General features: G+C 38.2%; 1 protein-coding gene across 1 annotated transcript in view; it reads left to right on the plus strand.

Moving 5' to 3' along the window:
- ERLIN1 (ER lipid raft associated 1) overlaps nt 1-14709 on the plus strand; it is a 37521-nt gene extending 22812 nt beyond the window's left edge. Inside the window, exons 9-12 of the mRNA XM_005885362.2 lie at nt 253-344; nt 8344-8433; nt 9446-9525; nt 12474-14709. Of these exons, the coding sequence (XP_005885424.1) occupies nt 253-344; nt 8344-8433; nt 9446-9525; nt 12474-12698 (487 nt within the window). The 3' untranslated portion in view covers nt 12699-14709. The remainder of the gene's footprint in view (nt 1-252; nt 345-8343; nt 8434-9445; nt 9526-12473) is intronic.
- The last annotated feature ends 5048 nt before the right edge of the window (nt 14710-19757 follow it).

A 19757-nucleotide genomic window follows, 5' to 3' on the forward strand; every position in this document is an offset into this window, starting at 1 on the left:
TAACTATCCCCCTGCTGGCCTGGTCGCCCCCTAACTGTCCGGAAGGGAGTCAGACATCCGGAAGATGTCTGGTTGACCTGGTCTAATTAGCATATTGCCCTTTTATTAGTATAGATAGGGTAACACCTCTCTTTGCCTATCTTAATGATTCAAAAAGTTCTTGTTGAAGATGGTTCTCTGACCCACTGTAGAGTCAGAATTACTGCCTGTGACTGCATGTCATGTCTAATTTTTATAATATTTTGTCCACAGGGAGGCTGAGAAGACAAAACTTCTTATAGCTATCCAGAAACAAAAGGTGGTGGAGAAAGAAGCTGAGACAGAGCGGAAAAAGGCTATTATAGGTATGTGGATTTCTTTCCGAAATGGCTGTCTCTAAGTACATGTGTTGTGAGTTTGTCCTGTTGTTCTTTGTCAGCTTCATATTAGATATTGATGGGACTCAAATAAGATTGAATCATTCATATTTAGAATTCTGGAAACTTCTTTATACAGTCAGATTTTCTAAAGCCTTTAAAAGCAGATGAGGCCAGTATGTAATGAAGTGCTTTGGCTCTCCACCATGTCATTGGCTGCCACGACTATTGTCTTTTTTAAGGACAGGGAAAGTAGACAGGATCTGGGGGCAGCTCTAGCCTCTGTGGAATAGGGTTTTTGTTTATACAGATTTAGGAGAGAGAAGTTTTTGGCAAAAGCTCAAGATTATAGTATGTATCCTTGCTGCTGACATGCACATAGTTTTATCTGGATAGATGAATAATACCACCTCCGAAAGCAGCAAGATTGCTTACAGCTCACTTTGAATCAGTGACTTCCCTAACACTCCAGGGTACTGTATATTAGACTGCCATTTTAGGCCCCCAGTTGTTTGTTCCTTGGATGCTGAAAGCTTAAGGGGTCTTTCGTTGAATATTTCAAATATGCAGAATATACAGAGAACAATATAATGAAGGCTTAACTTTTTGCCATATTTTCCTCAAATCATATTTGCTTTAAGAAAATTCTATATCTGTTTGAAGCCTCCTTTATGCTCTTCACTGGTCTTATTTTTTGACCCGTCTTCACAGAGTAGCTTCTATTCTAAAGTTGATGTATATCTTTCTGCCCATACTTTCATACTTACACTGAAAGTATGTGATAATTCACAGATTCTTTTAAACTACAAAAATGCTATCAGACTCTACTTTTATTTCATAACTTGTTTTTAGTTGTTGTTGTTAATTCTCACCTTGACTTTAAGAGAGAGAGGAAGGGATGGGAGGGAGAGAGAGAAAGAAACATGGATGTGAGAGACCGGCTGCCTCCCACACACACCCATCTGGGGCGGGGATCGAGCCTGCAACGAAGGTATGCACCCTTGGCCAGAATCGAACCCACGACCCTTCAGTTCTGGGGCTGACACTCTTACTATTGAACAAACTGTCCAGGGTCACAACTTGCTTTTTTAAACCAACATTGTTTGAATTTTATTCATATTGATACATGATCTACTTCGTTTTTAATTACTGTGTATTTTCATGAGTAAACCTTGATTTATTCTGATAGATCATTAATGAATAGTTAGGTAGTTTCTAATTTTTCCTTATTACAAAGAGTGCTGCAGTAATGCCCTTATCCAGGTCTCTGTGAACACATGCAAGCATTTTCTTAGAGTAGTGTTACTCAACATGTGGTGTGGGTCAGTGCCCTGTCACCAGCTTTTTGTTTCTGATCCACAATGAGAGGACTACAGAAATGGAGAATGGGTGTTTAAAAATTCCTACAGCTTTTTTTATGTTTGTTGAATCTAATTGAAAACTTGAGCTTGTGCTTTTGTTTTTAATATTTTTCTTAGTACTTCGTTTTTTTAAATAATTTATAAAATATTGATTCCTAACAGATTGAAATACCCCAAAAGAAGTGTGCTTTCCCACAGATTCTTCTAGAGTACATATCCCGAAGCAGAATTGCTGGGTCACAGAGTATACACATCTTCAAATTTATAATCTATTGCCAAATCGCTTTCCAAAGTGATTTTTCCATTCCACCTTCTGTTCAGCAGTATTTGAGTTCCAGTATATGTGTTGCCATATTGAGTCACATTTCTGCACATCCTCCTCAACCCTTGGAGTTATCAAACTTTAAAAAATTTATGCCAGTTTGATAGTGGCCATTATATCACATAATTTCAGTTGAATTTCCCTCAATACTGTAAAGTTGAATATTGTTATTGATCATTCAGGTTTCCCTTTTTTTGTGGTATGTGAATTGCATGTTAATATCATCAGTCCATTATTTGATTATGTTTTTTGAACTGACTTGTAGAAGTTCTTTATATCTTCTGGATTTTAATCCTTTCCCATGTTTATACACTGCAGATATCTTCTCTCAATTTGTGGCTTGTCTTTGAACTTTATGATGTTTTTGACATACACATATATTTAATTTTCAACAAGTTAGATTCATCAATTTTTTCCTTTCTGGTTTGTGCTTTTCCCATCTTGTTTAGAAATTCTTTCTTAGCCCCCAAATAATGGTTTTATTCTAAAAGTTTTGTAGTTTTGCTTTTTATATTTAGGTCTTGAATCCATTTGGAATTTATTTTAGTGTTTAGTGTGATATAGGAATTCAGTTTTATTTGTTTCAAATGGCAAACCAATTGACTTCAGACTTAAATAGTTCATTATTTACCAATTGACTTCAGACTTAAATAGTTCATTATTTCCTCTACTTGTTTCTAATGCCACATTGGTCATACAACAAGATTCTATATATGGTTTGTTCTGTTGCTTGAGTCTCTATTTTATTTTAATTTCTTGGTCTAGCTTTCTCCAATATTACCCTGTTTTAAATATTGTAAATTTTATGTTAAGTCTTACAATCTGGGAGAGCAAGTTTCTCCTTAACTATTTCTCTTAACTGTTCCTAACTATTCCTAAAATTGGCTTGAAAACAATCCCAGGCCCTTTATTCCTCCATATATCTTTTAGAACCAGTGCCTCAAGTTCTGTAAAATACAGTATTGGGGTTTTGATTGGAATTGTATTACTTGTATATATCACTTTATAGAGAATTATAATATTTATGATATTGAGTCTTATAAATCTGTTGTATTTCTCCATTTATGAGAAATGTCTTTCAAAACTGTCATTTTCTTAAAATTCTTGCATCTTCTTTGTTAGCGATTTATTTCTGTATGTTAACTTTTTTGCTATTATAAATATGTTTCTTTTATGAAGGTACTTTTTATGACTTTTTTGCTTTTGTATAGGTATACTGTTGGTTTTTTCACTTAGCAATCTTGTTCAAAATGATATTTCTAATCTCTTGGATTTCCCATGTGAGCAGTCATACTGTCTTCAAATCAGTTCTGTTTTTTCCTTTGTAGTCCCACACTTTTTAGTTCTATCTTACTGCTTTAGGCTATGCCTTGTTGAAAAGAAAGATGGCAATTGGCATTCTTGTCTTGTTCCTAACTTTACATAGTCCCAATGATGTTGGCTGTACTTAACTTTTATTGGGTTAGTGAAGTTTCCTTCTACCTCTTGCTTGCCAAGAGATTTTATCGTTAATGGCTGTTAAAACTTTTAGAATTTTTTTATGTATCTGTTGAAATGACCATATACTTTTTCTTTTTAAAGCTGTTAACATAGTGAATTATAGTAATAGATTTTCTATTACTGGATAATTTTGTCTTCCTGGGATAAATCCACTTGGTCATAATGGAAGAGGTTCACCCCAATACATTTCCCTATATGGTTTGCTGGTTATTTCTGTAAAATGTTTTTATTTCAATAATTGAGATCAGCTTATAATTTTTTCCTTCTATTCTTAATGTCAGGTTTTGTATCATGGTTATATTAGCCTCAAAATGAAATGCAGAACACTTCTTTTCTAGAAAATTTTGTATAAACTACATATTATCTCTTCTTTGTAGATTTGACGGAACTCACTTGTAAAAGCCATCTTGGTCCAGTGGGGTTTGCGTTTGTTTTTTGGTTGTTTGTTTGTTTGTTTTTTGTATGCTTGGTTTTTTGTGGTAATAGTTAACTTACTGTTATAATTTCTTTAATGCATATAGGTCTACTCAGATATTTGTTTCTTTTTGAGTTCTGGTAGTTATATTTTTCTAGAAAATTATCTATTTCATCTGTTATTTCAAATTTGGGGACATAAATTTGTAGAATTCTTTTTTGATTTTTAAAACCCTCTACCAAATCGGTATGCTGCTCCCTTTTTATTTTTAATATTATTTACTGTGCCTTTTTTTTTTCTGAATCAATTTTGCCAGAGGCCTGTCTTATTTTACTCATCTTTTTAGAGAACTGGATTTAATTTGGTTGATTCTATTGTCACTTTTTAAAAAATAATATCACTTACACTTAGTTTTATTATTTCTTCTACCTTTTTGAGCTTACTTATTGGTTCTTTTCTAACTTACTGGGTTAATTCTTTAGTTTTCAGTCTTTTCTAATGAAAATATGAAAGATTATATGTTTTCTTCTAAGTTCTGCTTTAGGTGTATCTCAAATGTAGTTTATTATTGGTTTTCAGTTTTAATTTAGAAAAAAATTTTCATTATGATTTCTTTGCCTGATGAATTATTAAAAGGGTTTTTAGGGGGCTACCTTTTCAGTGTTGATTTTCAATAGTCAGAAAATATTATCTGTTATATGAATTCTTAAGTATTTGTTGAAATTTGCTTCATGGCCCATCAATACATGGTCCTTTTTTGGTAAATGTTCTGCCCGCTTACAAAGATTGAATGTACATTCTCTATATGCTGGATGCAGGTTTCTCTGTATAACCATTAGGTGAGGCTGGTGTTGTTCACATCTGTATTCTTCCAATTTTTCCCTTCTTGAGCTATCCATTTCTGAGGAAGGTGTGTTAAATCCCACTATGACTATGGATTTGTTAACTTAAAATTTCTTTCTTTATGTGTTTTGGGGCTATATCATTAAGAGCATTCAGGTTTAGATCGTTACATCTCCCAGGATAATTGCACCCATTATGTAGTAACCCTCTTTATCCCAAACATGTTTTTGGCTTAAGGTCTATTTTTTCTGATGATAATATAGCTATACCAATTTCTCTTGATTAGTTATTTTCTTGTTGTATCTTTTCGCATCCTTTTACTTTCAACTTTTCTATGTCATTATGTTTTAGGTGTGTCTCTTGTAAACAGCATATAGCTGGATTTTGTTATCTTATCCAATGTGAGAATCTGTCTTTTAACTGGTGAGTTTAGTCTTTTTATATTTATTGTGGTTACTGCTATGTTTGGGTTTGTTTATATTATTTAATTTTGTGCTATTTATCATGCATCTTTTTCTCTGCTAATATTCCCCCTCTTTTCTGATGGATATTGAATTGATTGGATTTTCTTTATTCTTTTACTTGATTGGAAGTTTTACATTTAATTTTTAGAATTATAACTAGTCATGACCTGTAAAATGTTTAACAAGCATATCTGACTTGACAAAGTCTAAAGTTATTCTGTTCTCTTCTTGAATAATACCTTAGAATACTTTAATTCTTATCACTGTCCTCCAATTTTTCATATTACTGTTGTCTAGTAGTTTAGTTTCATGTTGTTTTTATTCCCCCCCCATTAATTATCATCATCATTGATTCTTACAGTAAATATTTCAATTTACATGTATTATGTAATTTTTTCTTCTCCATTGTTTCTGGCAATTCATTTTTTTCCCCTGCTAGTTTTTTTCAGTAAAAGCTTAGAGTGGAAACTTACTCAGTCTTCCTTGGTCTGAAATGCTTTTGTTTCATTCTTGAATGATAATTTAGCCTATAATCCTAAATTCAATTATTATTCTTTGTTACTTTGGTGGTATTATTTTATTTTTGTTTAGCCTCTTCTCTTTATACTTTTAAGATTTTTCTCTTTGTCTTTGGGTATTCTCCAGTTTCACTATGATGTGTCCAGGTGAGAAAAGCTTACTTCTCATTGGGCTGGTAGAAAGAGTTTTTATTAATTAATTTCTTTATTTATTATAGTTTTATTGATTTCAGAGAGGAAGGGAGAGAAACAAACATCAATGATGAGAGAGAATCAACAATAGGCTGCCTCCTGCACGCCCCCTACTGGGGATCAAGCATGCAACCCGGGCATGTGCCCTGAGTGTGAATTGAACCATGACTTCCTGATTCATATGTTGATGATCAATCACTGAGCCTTACTGGTCGGGCAAGATAGAGTTTTTTAGTCTCACTGGAGTTGCAGTTCTGTAGCTGTCTCTTGTTGTATACAGGAGTCTCAGTTCCAGCATCTCAAGTCCTCATCTTCTGACCCCCCTGCTTGGGCAATAACCCAAGTTCTTCTCCCTTACTTGTCTGATAACCACCCCTGGGCTGCCACTATGCAGACTCTCAGCTCTCCCTTTGCTTATGTCTCTTGAGTAGCTCCCATTTTTTTCTTAGAATCTCAGCCCTGGGTTAAAAAACAAATTCTCGCTTAGAATCTCAGTCATGCGTTAAAAAACAAATTTGTTAAATTTTATCTAGCACTTTAAAGCAGTTATTTTCAACCAGTGTGCCGAGGCAGGAACACTTGCATGCTGTAAGAATTTTTAATACCTGACTATTTAGTCAGGGCACTGACCTCTATCAGGGGTCCTCAAACTACAGCCCGCGGGCCACATGCAAATACAAATATTGTATTTGTTCCCGTTTTGTTTTTTTACTTCAAAATAAGATATATGCAGTGTGCATAGGAATTTGTTCATAGTTTTTTTTTAAACTATAGTCCGGCCCTCCAACGGTCTGAGGGACAGTGAACTGGCCCCTGTTTAAAAAGTTTGAGGATCCCTGCCTTAGATTGTCAAATAAAAAAATCACAACAGCAAACACAACAGTAGTTGTCTGATATGAATGAATCAATAGTATACCCTTTTTTTTTGTCAGATTGACAAAAAATATAGTTTTTGGTGTGCTGCAGAATTTTAGTAATGAGTTTATGTGTGCCATGAGATGAAAAGGTTGAAAGTTGCTGCTTTAAGGTGTTGTTAGCTGAAGGATTTTTCTCATTAGCCTACTCCACCATTTTTCTAGACTAGAAGTGTAGTCATACTCTTCATGGCTTTATCCACACACATTAAAGAGCAGTGTTAAATGGGATTATGGCAGCAGTTCCCTTATGTTGAAACACCAGTCTCAGGGTTCTAGCAGCAGATGCCAGATCCCCCTACCTTTTATTCAAGTTTTATCTTGAGTTTCTGCTTATCGCTAAATTTCTAGCGCAGTTGAATATAGTCTATCTTTGGGATGGTATGATATAAATTGACTTTATGGCTGATAGGGAAATGTGCCCTGGAGTAATTGAGAAAGGTTACTGTCTTCTAGAAAGAAAAAACCACTTGGAAATTTTTTTAACATTATGCATTACCCCTGGGAAGTGCATAAAATGTGTTAAAATATTCACCTTCTTTGTCTGAAAAGGAGAGTTGAGAACGTTCTTCAAGAATTGCAGTGATTGAAATAAAAGTTTAATTAGAGTCTTTCTCCCTTGGTCCTGGATCCTTTGATTGGGCCAAGTTTTACTAAGAATGTTTCTCATTTTCCCCGCCTGTAACAGCCTGCTGCAGCTAACTTGTTCACTCCCAACACTGTTTGTACATTCTCAGATGAATTGTCCTTCTTTCTCTTTTACCTTCCACGGCAGTCAGAATATTCCTTCTCTGATATTTTCATCGTGTTATTTCCTTTATGGCAATTTAACAGTTGATCCTGAGCATATTAAAGCTTAAATTCCTTAGGCTGTCACTCAAGACAGGTGTCTTCTAACCCTCTTTCTATTCTTACTTTTTGTTGTATCTCTGGTCAGCTGACTCTGTATTACCTCTCACTTGCGCATTTCGTACCTTCTTGTCTTTGTTTACACCTTCTGCCTTGTCCTCCTAGGTCATGTCCATTATTTTCTTTAAGATTTCTTCTAGAAGGCCTTCCTTGGTGTAACTTACCTTTCTTTCTCCTACCACATTATATTAATTGTCCTACCTTGCCATGCATTTATGTTGCTCTGTTTTTGTGCTGAGTACTTTGATGAAGTATCTTTTCCCCCCCATTAGCTTGTGGACCATTGCTATTTAATCCCTTAAAGGACTGGAACTGTTAACTTTTGTATTCCCCTTCCCACAAAATTAGCACTGTCAAAACAGAACAGTAAAGTAGGAAATAGAGTCCCTTTTATTCCATTGAGTTGTTTACTATGTGGTTAGATAAAATTTAATGAAACAGTCCATAACACCTTAACGTAAGTAAACGTTAGACTGTGTGCTGCTGATTCTAAATACCTGTGGAGCTAGGGAAATGTTTTTGAATGTGTCTACTTTTGTATGATTATAGAAGCAGAGAAGATTGCACAAGTGGCAAAAATTTGGTTTCAGCAGAAGGTGATGGAGAAAGAAACTGAAAAACGCATTTCTGAAATTGAAGGTACATCAGGGAAAAAGAGGCTCTGACTATCCTAATCTGCCTCTCTGCCCCAGGGGTTGGGCTCTATGGTGGGTAGGAAGGCCATAGACAGAATAGTCTGAAGGAAGTGGCTGACTTGATATTCTAGATAATTTTTTAAAAATTGCCATTACATATCTAGCTCTTGGTTTGGTTTGTGACTTTGGCTAATTCAGCCTTTCCTTTTCCGACTTAAAATAGGGCTTATTAGCTCCCACTTTGTTCTCAGGCAGTATGATAATTACCCATAATCAGTTGTAAAGTATGTATAAGATGAGAAACCCCAACACAACCAGTTTCTTTCCTACCTGTCAACGAAAAAAACACACCATAAAAATTAGCTGGGAAAAAAGAAAATGTATAAGATGAGAAACCCCAACACAACCCATTTCTTTCCTACCTGTCAACGAAAAAAAAAACACACCATAAAAATTAGCTGGGAAAAAAGAAGCCACGGTTTTCACAGAGCTCTCAAACTCCTTGATTTCACAGTGAGATGTTCTTAGCTCATAGTCTTGAAGACCAAACATTCAACCTCTTCTGCTTATATACTGCTGCTTTCTATTGTTTAGATCAAATGCGGGGTGTGGGGGTGTGTGGGGGGGGATTCAGTAAATAGAGCAGAGCTTTTGTGTCTGGATTTAGTTATTTCACTTGAAGCTGAGAGTGGGGTGGGGTGTGATGCTTTGGGTGATGGGGGTGGAGGAAAGAAAGAGCACTTTTAGGTGGAAAATGAAGTGGGCTCAGCTGAGCTGGGAGTTGTTCAACATTGACAAGAGTATTCCCATTGAAGTCCTCAGAAGCTGTCTGAGGACTGGGATTTGAAAACTGCTAGAGTTGTTACTGGTATATGCTTTTAAAGTAAAGAAGTGATCAAAATATCAGGCAGTGGAGAAAGGGACTATTACCTAAAGTAGAGTCTGAACTTGTTACCCAACTGAGGAAATAGATCACAAGTTTCCTTTGTTTTAAATACCCTGTGTTGTTTTGCTAGATGCCGCGTTCCTGGCCCGAGAGAAGGCAAAAGCAGATGCTGAATATTATGCTGCACATAAATATGCCACGTCGAACAAGGTGACTGGCTCTCTGTGCCACTCTCCTAGTAATACAGTTTGGGGTTTTGGTTTCTCTTGTGGGGGCTCTGATGTGATAAAGGAGATTTTATCCAGTGTCAAGAAAGGGTAGTTACTGTCACACCCTCTAGAATCAGCCAATCACTTGGCAAGATATATTGCACACTTATTGGATAGGGAATTTTGTATATTTGCGTATAAAAATGGGGAGCTCTGACAAAGGCAAGCAGATATATGAAAATACATGCCATATAGCAAGCACGTCAAACTCACGGCCCATGGACCACATGCGCCCACAACGAATATTTTTGCAGCCCAGCTAATATAACGGTATGCAAGAAACGATTTAATAAAAATTTCATGACTTAATTTTTACAATATCCTGTTATATATAATTATTAATAACGAACTACTACGTTCACTATTGACTGATTACTATAATCATGTTACATTCATTTCCCTTACATGCCTTAAGCACAGGCGCACCATTTCTCTCCACTAATACTAGCAGCGAATATCTTAGCAGCCGATTGCATGTCATTAGTCTGGTACTGACTTGTTTGGTGTGCACAACAGGAAATAGTTCGCTTTCAGAGAATAAGAAAAATAGAAATTTGCATTACGCTTTTTAATTGTGCAGATATTCAGTGTCTGGTAACTTAATGTCCAAGAAAAAATACAATTTTTATTAAAATATTCTATTCTTTTATGTTAACGATTACTCATTTATTTCAGCCCTTTGTATTCAGTATGTCTCTACCGAAATAAACCTATGTTTCTATGAAAATTGAAGCTTTTGTGTTTTGCGGCCCACATAAACTTAAACCTTGTTTATTTGGCCCATGTTAGCCTTTGAGTTTGACATGCTTGCCATATAGCCATTCATTTGTCCTGCTATATAAGAATTCAGTAATCAAGAAAATTGAGGGGCTTCTGAAATGACAAAAAGAACAGAAGAGTAAAGTTTATTTAGAATTGCTTCCCAGAGAAGGTAGGTTTTTTGAGTAAGCTCGTTTATAGCAGTGTTTCTCATCAGAGACGTTCTTGGCATTTTGGAGTGAGATGCTTCTTAATTGTTAAAGATCATCTCATGCATTATGGGATATTTTGCACCCCAGGCCCTCGCCTACTAAATGTCAGTAGTGTTTGCCAATTATTTTAATAGTCACCACCCCTCCCCCCACACACACGTGTTTCCAAATGCTACCAACTGAGTATTGCTTGTTTACTGGGCTTTTTAAATGTTCTAGTCATGAGACATTTTATGTGTAATAACTTGAGAAAGGAGGTTGGGTGATGTATGGGTGACCAATTTTTGTTTAGGGACTGGGGTAAGTTTAGGTCTAGAGCAGCCAGGCCTAGTTAGCGTTTACTTTGAATTTATATTAGTTCACACAAACACTCCATCCATGCTTTTGTTCCGGCCCTCCGGTCCAGTTTAAGAACCCATTGTGGCCCTCGAGTCAAAAAGTTTGCCCACCCCTGGTCTAGAGACTACAGGCCTAGTTAGCAGGAATTATTTAATTAAGAGGCAGCTAGAACCCCTATGGCTTTCTGAGAAGGGAAGGATCTAACCAAGGTTTATAAGGTTATTAGTTGTAGAATAGATTGGACAGAAAGAATGGAGACAGAGATTGCTAAGGTATAGGATACAGTTTCCAGGATCAGAGTAAAGATTGAAGGTAGAGACAGAGCTTAAACTCTTTTGATTTAGAAAATAACCAAATAATCTGTATTCAGAAGAAATGATAAGACTTGAAATTCAGTATGAATTTAGAAATACACTTAACATATTGGAGGACACAGCTCTATAGAAACAGAATGAAGTTTGGTCAATATGAAGACGAGATGAGAAACTTGAGTTTACAAAACTAACATTTCAAATCTGTCATGGGAGAGGCTGACCAGGTACAAATATCCAGATCTTGTCATGAAGTCAGCCTATGCCAAAAGGGCAGCAAGTAGTTTTATGTCACTTTGAAAATGAAAAATGCTATTCAGATATTGACCTATAATAATAAGACTTTAGAAAGTAATTTGTTTATACACGGTGAGCAGATTGGATGGCAGTGTTTCAGCAGGGATATGAGTCAGCTGGAGAAGGTGTAGGTCCAGGAGTGGAAGATGTCAGAGGGCTGTGAAGAACAAGATGGGATTTGCCTGGAGGACAGGCTGGGACTTGAGATGAAGAGAGAATCGCTAGGGAAGGCTCTGAGAGGCTTTAGAGTATATTTTAAGGATCATTGGAAATGAATACGTTTTAATCAAACCCAGAGAGATTGTGATTGGATATATCTTAGGATCACGATTTAAACAAGACTGTGACGGAGAGAAACCTGATGATTGACAAACACCTGTCCATCACAAACAGATTAAACATCCAGTTTCTGGGTAGAGGCAAGAGGCCAGACCAGGTGATTTCTTGAGATATTTTCTAGTTCTGGAATGTGATCAAGAAAAGCAGAATCAAAGGTGGTTGATTATAAGGTTCTGAGCCCAGGCCCTTCCTTTGAAGCTCTGCCACTCCCATCCATTGACCTGTTCATATATCAGGAGAAACTCCAGACTGACCCCAGGTTGATGCAGCTGGATGAAATGAGAAGGTACATATGGAAGTACTTCATCAGCCACAAGTCACTGTGGAAATGTTACCATCATTACTTAGTGAGTTACATTCATTGTTCCTCAAAACCACCCCCAACTTTTTTTTTTTAATTAAAAAATAAACAGCTTCTCCTACATTATAACAGCTTGTTGAAGGAACTTCAAGTCTGGAATATAGCTATTAATGTGATAGCCACACTTCAAAGTGAGAGAGGGTCATTGGCAACAATTCAGATTTGAGTAATTTTATCAGTAGAGCAATAGGGAAATGTGTGTAAGGAAATAGAGGGATGAATATTGCACCAAAGTGTCCTGATGCCTCTGTTCCTGTTTGCCCCCACACAGCACAAATTGACCCCGGAGTATCTGGAGCTCAGAAGGTACCAGGCCATTGCTTCTAACAGTAAGATCTACTTTGGCAGCAACATTCCGAGCATGTTCGTGGACGCCTCTTGTGCTGTGAAATATTCAGATGTTAGGACTGGAAGGAAAAGCTCTCCTCTCCTCTCTAAGGATGCTGCTGAACCCTCTGGAGAGAGCCCTGTCCAAAAGAAGGAGAGCATAGGTTGATGCAAGAGGTGGAAATGTTCTCCCATATCAAGATGTGGCCCAAGGGGTTCAATGGGAATAATGGTTACGCGACTCCCTGTGCTCGTGTGTTCTGCCTCTCCTGTGGTAGTCCTGGCTTACCAGCTGATTCCAGGATAGAGCCAGCTGTCTGGCACCCAAATGGTCTTTTCAACCACAGTTTTATCAAGTATGCTGTGTGTGATCCTTGCTAAATTGGTACTCATGAAAGAAGGAAAGTCTAATGCTAAGATACTGCCTGCACTGGAATGTTAAACACAAAATACATAACAAGCTGTGTTTTCCTAAGCTGAGATCTGTTGAATAATGTTTACATTGGTCCCAGGGGAAGTGTGTGCTCAGCCATTCAAGAGATAGAAGGCCGGAGAGAAGATGGCCAGGATGTGGTAAGTGTAAAGAAGACTCACTACACCTGGGACCCGGGCTCTCTTTAGGGTCTGCAGTGAACATCCATGTGATTAGCATCTAGTCTGCTGAAGTTCCCCAGGAAATGATCTTCCAGTTGAGCAACCATTTACTTGATACAATTTACACCTTTTTGTTTTCCTACAGTCAAGTTGGTGGCTTGCTGGGACTTGCACCTTGCCACTCAACCAGATTCCTTGTAGAGATTCCTAATCACTAGTTTATTGCATTAGTAGGCTCAGAGATAGAGCTTGGTTTGAAGTTTTGGATGAGATGAAACCTTGGCTTTGAATCAAAGTTCTGGGGACCTGAATTCTCCTCCATTGGGTGATGACTGTCTGTGTCACTGCCTCAGGCTGTGTGTGACTAAGGTACTTGGTTTCTTGTCACAGACAACTCCTTATAAGTCACCTCTCAGCTCTGGCTGGCCAAGAGCAAGACAGGGCTTTACCAGAAATAGGAGCAGCATACAATTCCTAGCTATTCACTGCACAGTATTGTATCATAACTGCAGGAAGTTTTTTAACTGGATTTGGGGTACATTCATTTGCCCTAGTACCTCTGCCTAAAGGCTCTATTCTAGGCTGCCATGATTACTAGCACACGAATTCTCCTCAATATTGTTCATCAGGAGCCTACATGGTGTGGAACAAAGAGTAACTTGGTCATCTGTGTCTCCTTCCCTATTGGCCCTGAGATGCTGAAATCAAAGTTCTCTAGCTTCACCTTCCCTAGGAGATTAGGATTCCACTGACTTCTGGGCAGCCAGTGGATTTAATCTTCCATGAGAGGATGACAGATTAATCTGTGGCTATGAGAGACCTATTTCACCTGGACATTTTTTTTCCTTAAAGATTAACTTTCTTTAAAAAGTGTGCCCCATAGTTAGGCCTGAGTATGTGCAGCTTATTAAGACCTTTTGTGTAGACTTTGTTCAAGCCAGACAGAAAAGTCATGGGATCCTTCCAGCAACCTCTCAGCTGACTCTCAGTCTCATGACAGTTGTGAGTTGTGCCAAACACTTTATGGGAATGGAATCCCAGATTTGAGTGGGTCTTTTCCTTGGGCCTTATCCTATAAAAGCATTTGTAATATGGAGAAAATCATTTTTTTTTTCATTTTTGCTCATTAATTGTATGCGTTCTCTTTTTGAGTGAATTTTGTGTTCTCTAGCCCTCAAAAGAACTTTTGAACTAAAAATAAACTTCTCCTGTCATATATTGTTGCTGCAGATAATGATTGTTGTGGGAAACTTGGATCATTGGTTTTTGTGCTTTCATTACTAGAGATGTTTTCTATTCCCATGAGCTAAAAGTTGCTGCCCCAAAGTGATGGATGTGGGTTATCTTACAAGCCACAAGCCCTGGTGGCAGAGTTGAGGGGCAGGGAAATCACATGGTGAAGTTTTAAAGAAAGTACTTCCACTTGAACTGTGCTTCCCTGTGCTCACTCAGGCACTAGGTCTAGCCCTCCTTCAGGGATGTTCCTTTTGGCAAATATATACTGTAATCTTGAGTCTAAATTTATATGTGAAATGCTACCTTTTTTTAAAAAAAGAAACTAAATAAAATTATTTTACTATCAGTGATTTGTGTTTTCCATATGTCTCCGTTCTTTTCTGATGTCCTAATATGCTTCCAAGGCTTTCTTGCCCATTTCACTAGGTAGCCACTTTATTTAGTAGTTTTACTTAACTGTAGAGGCTTTTCTTATACTCCTCCCAGAACACTGCCTCCCGAGTATGAGAATTTTAAAATAATTTTTAAATATTTTTTAATTACAGTTGACATTAATTTCAGCTATATAATAGTGAGTAGACATTTCTATAACTTATGAAGTTATCGCTAGTACCTGGCATAAGAATTTTGAAAGCAGTTTCCATTCTTCTTGACTCATGGAATTTACTAGGTGTACCGGTTAATAATGCGGATTTTTTCAATAGAAGGAGTTACACATATGTTGATATATATGCAATTTGATATATATGCTATTTTGTTGTATTGCTCCTTCAGATTACCACTTGTTCCGATCAATGGCCCACGCACTTTCTGAGCAGCACTTCAAAACGTATGAAGAAGTGAAAAATTGGGTCTCTGAATGGTCTGCCTCAAGACAAGAAAAGTTCTATTGGGATGGTATCCACAAATTACCTGAAAGATGGGGGGAATGTGTAGCTAGTGATGGACATTACTTTGAATAGAGCACTTTTGATGTTTCTCTTGAAATTATTGTGTTTTCTTTGGATTACAAAATCCGTATTAACCTGTTAAGATACAGATTAACCATTAACCGGTAAATAATACGGATTAACTATTAACCAGTTAATACGGATTAACTATTAACAGATTCCATATTATTAACCAGTTAATAGTTAATCCACATTTTAACCAGTTAATACGGATTTTGTAATCCAAAGAAAACACAATAATTTCAAGAGAAACATCAAAAGTGCTCTATTCAAAGTAATGTCCATCGCTAGCTACACATTTCCCCCATCTTTCATGTAATTTGTGGATACCGTCCCAATAGAACTTTTCTTGTTTTGAGGCAAACCATTCAGAGACCCAATTTTCCACTTCTTTGTACGTTTTGAAGTGCTGCTCAGAAAGTGCGTGTGCCATCTATCAGAATGTAATCTGAAGGAGCAAGGTCTGGTGAATACAGCGTGTGGGTTAATACTTCCCAGGCAAGATATTTTAGCGTGTCTTTAACTGGTTTTGAAGTGTGTGATGGTGCGTATCATGAAGCAAACTTACTTTACCGTGTCTTCTGGCCCATTCTGGTTGTTTTACGATCACAGCATGGTTCAGATTGATTATTTGTTGTCGGTAATGATCAATATTAACGGTTTCACCTGGTTTTAGAAGCTCATAATACACCACACCTTCCTGATCCCACCAAACGCAGAGCATTGTCTTCTTTCTGAAGCGATTTGGCCTTGCAGTCGATGTTGTTGGTGGACCTGGATCAACCCATGATTTTGTGTGTGTGGGATTCTCAAATCCACTTGTCATCGCCAGTCACAATTCGATGCACAAAAGACTTTCTTTCCTGCTGTTGAAGCAACATTTTACTGAGGACTTCTCAGTTTTCCATTTGTCTTTTGTTCAGTTGATGTGGCACCCCTTTTCCTTCCTTTAAAATCTTTCCCATTGCTTGTAAATGATCGAAAATTGTTTGCTGAGCAAGGTTTAATCTTTCTGCAAGCTGTTTTTGAGTTTGACATGCATCTTCATCTAATAATGCTTGTAAATTTGGTCTTACTGGGGATGTGCCCGCAACCCAGGTACATGCCCTTGACCGGAATCAAACCTGGGACCTTTCAGTCCGCAGGCCGACGCTCTATCCACTGAGCCAAACCTGTTTCGGCGGCACCCCTTTTCTTTCTTTAAAATCTTTCCCATTGCTTGTAAACGATCAGAAATTGTTTGCTGAGCAATATTTAATCTTTCTGCAAGTTGTTTTTGAGTTTGACACGCATCTTCACCTAATAATGCTTGTAAATGTTGGTCTTCAAATTTTTTCGGTTGACCTGGACGTTCTTTGTCTTTCACATCGAAATTATTTTAAAGCGTTTAAACCAGAGTTCACAAGTATATTGAGATGGAGCATGTACACCATACGCTTCCCGAAGTATACGATAACTTTCAGCAGGACTTTTCTTCAAAATAAAGTAATGAATTAAAACTTCCCGCAAATGCTCTTTTTTTTTGGCATGAAATTCAACATTTTTAAGCGTAAAAATATCTATGATGTTAACACAATCAGAAATTTTGACACATGAAGTTTTGAAGCTTGCTGTCAATACAACAAAATAGCATACATATCAAATCGCATATATATCAACATATGTGTAACTCCATCTATTGAAAATAATCCGCATTATTAACCGGTACACCTAGTAAGGATGTTCTGATTCATTGTGGGATGCAGCTAGCTACAGAGGGGGAAGGGGAAGGATGGAGTGTGCCCTGCAGAGGCCGCCTGAGAGCTGGAGGAAGGGAGGAGACACCTTGAAGCAGAGGAAGGACAAGTAGTATACATTATAACTGGCAATGATGTGGTCTGACTAACTTCACTAATTCAGATGTTAGCCCAGGAGCCAGGTTGGACCTGCTCTTCCCGTGCTCTTGACATTCCCTTCTGGGGACAATTTCATAGTAATGTTGGGACAGCAGGGCTTGGTAATTGGGAGTTTTGAGGACAGCAGCACTTTACTCAATTTCCTGTAGGATCCAACCCCATAGTATCCTATATCTGCTACTGCAGACCAGGGGAGTTTAATTGGAACCAGTTATCCTCTAGGTGTTTGGTAGGTATGAAATTGAAGTCGGACTTTCCTTTTTGCTGTGGGGAAGGAATTTTGTGATCAGAAGTTGACTGACTTCTGGTTGCTTCAGGATTAAGTCTCAGATGTGTGTATACAAGGCTTTTTGTTATTTTGCCCCCACTGACCTGCTTGCCCAGATCCTTGATTGTACCTTCTCTCCATCTCTGCATATATTGTTCCATCTGCCCAGCTTACTTTTTCTTCCCCAAAGCTCCAACTTTCCTTTGCAAACTCCTAATGGTGTGTTCACTTCTTCAGACAGTTCACCCTGCATGCTTGCCCAGGTCAGTACCCCACATGTCCCCCTTCGTAACATTTCACACGCCTTACATTACCTGTTTAATGTCTTTCCTACAAATAATTCAGCTCTCCAGGGGGCAGGGACTGTGACCATGGTCTTCCCTGGTATTGCTCATACCTAACATAATACCTGGCCCATATGAGTTATTCCTTTGTGTTGAATGAAAGAACAAAAGGATGAATGTGAAATGCAGGTTAAGTGACTAGTGGGGGAAAAGGACATAGAAGTAAGGTTAGAGTGTCCATGTCAGGACTTAATGTGAACAATGAGCAGTTACCAAACATCTCTGAACCTGTTAACCCATCCTTGCAGTGCTCACTCCTCAGTGGACTCAGCAAGACAAGTTTATGCACCTAGTATAGTGGTAATTATTGGGTGAGTTAGTTCACCCACTCTATGGGAATCAACATGTTTCTGTCTCTGAGTAGACTTTAAGTTTCTGTAGTGGAGAGAGCACAGGACCTGACATACACAAGTGCATCATAAAAGACATTGAATTATGTCTTCAGCAGCAGTGAGCTAAGTTAGCTAGATTTTAAACCTTGACCACAGCCCTCCAGGAAAATCTCAACAAGCTGGCCCAGCCCCTCAGCTTTCTCCTGGTCTCTGGTCTTTGAATAAGCATTCAGATTCTACAGTTGGCCCTTGAGCAACCCTGCAAGTCAAAACTCTGCATATAATTTTTGACTCTTCCCAAAAGCTTACAGATAACAGTTGATTAACATTTGTATGTTAATATGTATTACATATTACTACAATAAGGTAAGGTAGAGAAAAGAAAATGTTATTAAGAACATCGTAAGGGCCCTAGCTGGTTTGGCTCAGTGGATAGAGCGTCAGCCTGCAGACTGAAGGTTCCTGGTTCGATGCTGGTCAAGGGCACATGCCAAGGTTGCAGGCTCGATCCCCAGTAGGGGAAGTGCAGCAGACAGCCGATCAATGACTCTCATTATTGATGTTTCTATCTCTCTCCCTCTCCTTTCCTCTCTGAAATCAATAAAAATATTTTTTTAAAAAGAAAATCATAAGGAAAATACAGTTAGAGTATTTATTGAAAAAAAATCCATGTGCAAGTGGACCCATGCAACTCAAACCCATGTTGTTCAGGGCTCAGCTGTAGATACCGTTAATTCATTGCTCACTCCAAGTGTCCATTATTATATAGCCCATAACACAGAATGACATTTTACTTGTTTTCCTTACCATGTCTCTCTGGAATTTGTACCTTTCTCTTTTTTTTTCCTATTTATTCATTTTCTTACTTTCCATCGCCTATAAACTGAATGTGTCTCCCTGAAGCATATATGTTGAAGCCCTAATCCCCAATGTGATGGTATTTGGAGGGGCGGCTTTGGGGAGGTGAACAGGTTGTGAGGGTGGAGCCCTCATAAATGGAAGAATTAGTTCTATGAGGACACATGAGAGAGATGTCTCTCTCTTGGCAATGTGAGGACACAGCAGGAAGGCAGCCATTTGCAAACAAGGAAGAAGCTCTCACTAGACACAGACGCTGCTGGCACCCTGGTCCGGGACTTGTCCGCCTCTGAAACTGTGAGAAATAAACTTCTGTTGTTTATAAGCCACCCAATCTCTGGCATATCTGTTATAGCAGCCTGAACGAACTAAGACAAAGGCTAAGTGGACTCAGCATCAGCACAGAGAAGGGAGTGGTCATCACCCCCGGGATGGTCCCTAAGGTGTCAGAGAGGAGGGAGACGATTCAGGGCTGTGTGGGGGAGAGGAACTGGTTGCTGCCTAGCCACACAGTAGGGCTCCCCCAACTGGCAAGAGAAGCAACCCTTGGCCTGAACTCCCAAGGGCCACTGTGGATCCCAGAAAACAGTGGCCTCCGCATGTGCCCCGCTCTCCATCCAGCCACATAAAAAAAGAAGTGGATTTGACAAGACCCAACAAAAACCAGGGAAGGGCACCTCAGAGAGAAGTACCATGGCTGAGAACCCAAACACCAACTGCTGTTATAGGGGGAAAACCTCTTACACGGATG

This window comes from Myotis brandtii, unplaced genomic scaffold (genome assembly GCF_000412655.1).
Source record: "Myotis brandtii unplaced genomic scaffold, ASM41265v1 scaffold902, whole genome shotgun sequence".
In the NCBI taxonomy this organism is placed as follows: domain Eukaryota; kingdom Metazoa; phylum Chordata; class Mammalia; order Chiroptera; family Vespertilionidae; genus Myotis; species Myotis brandtii.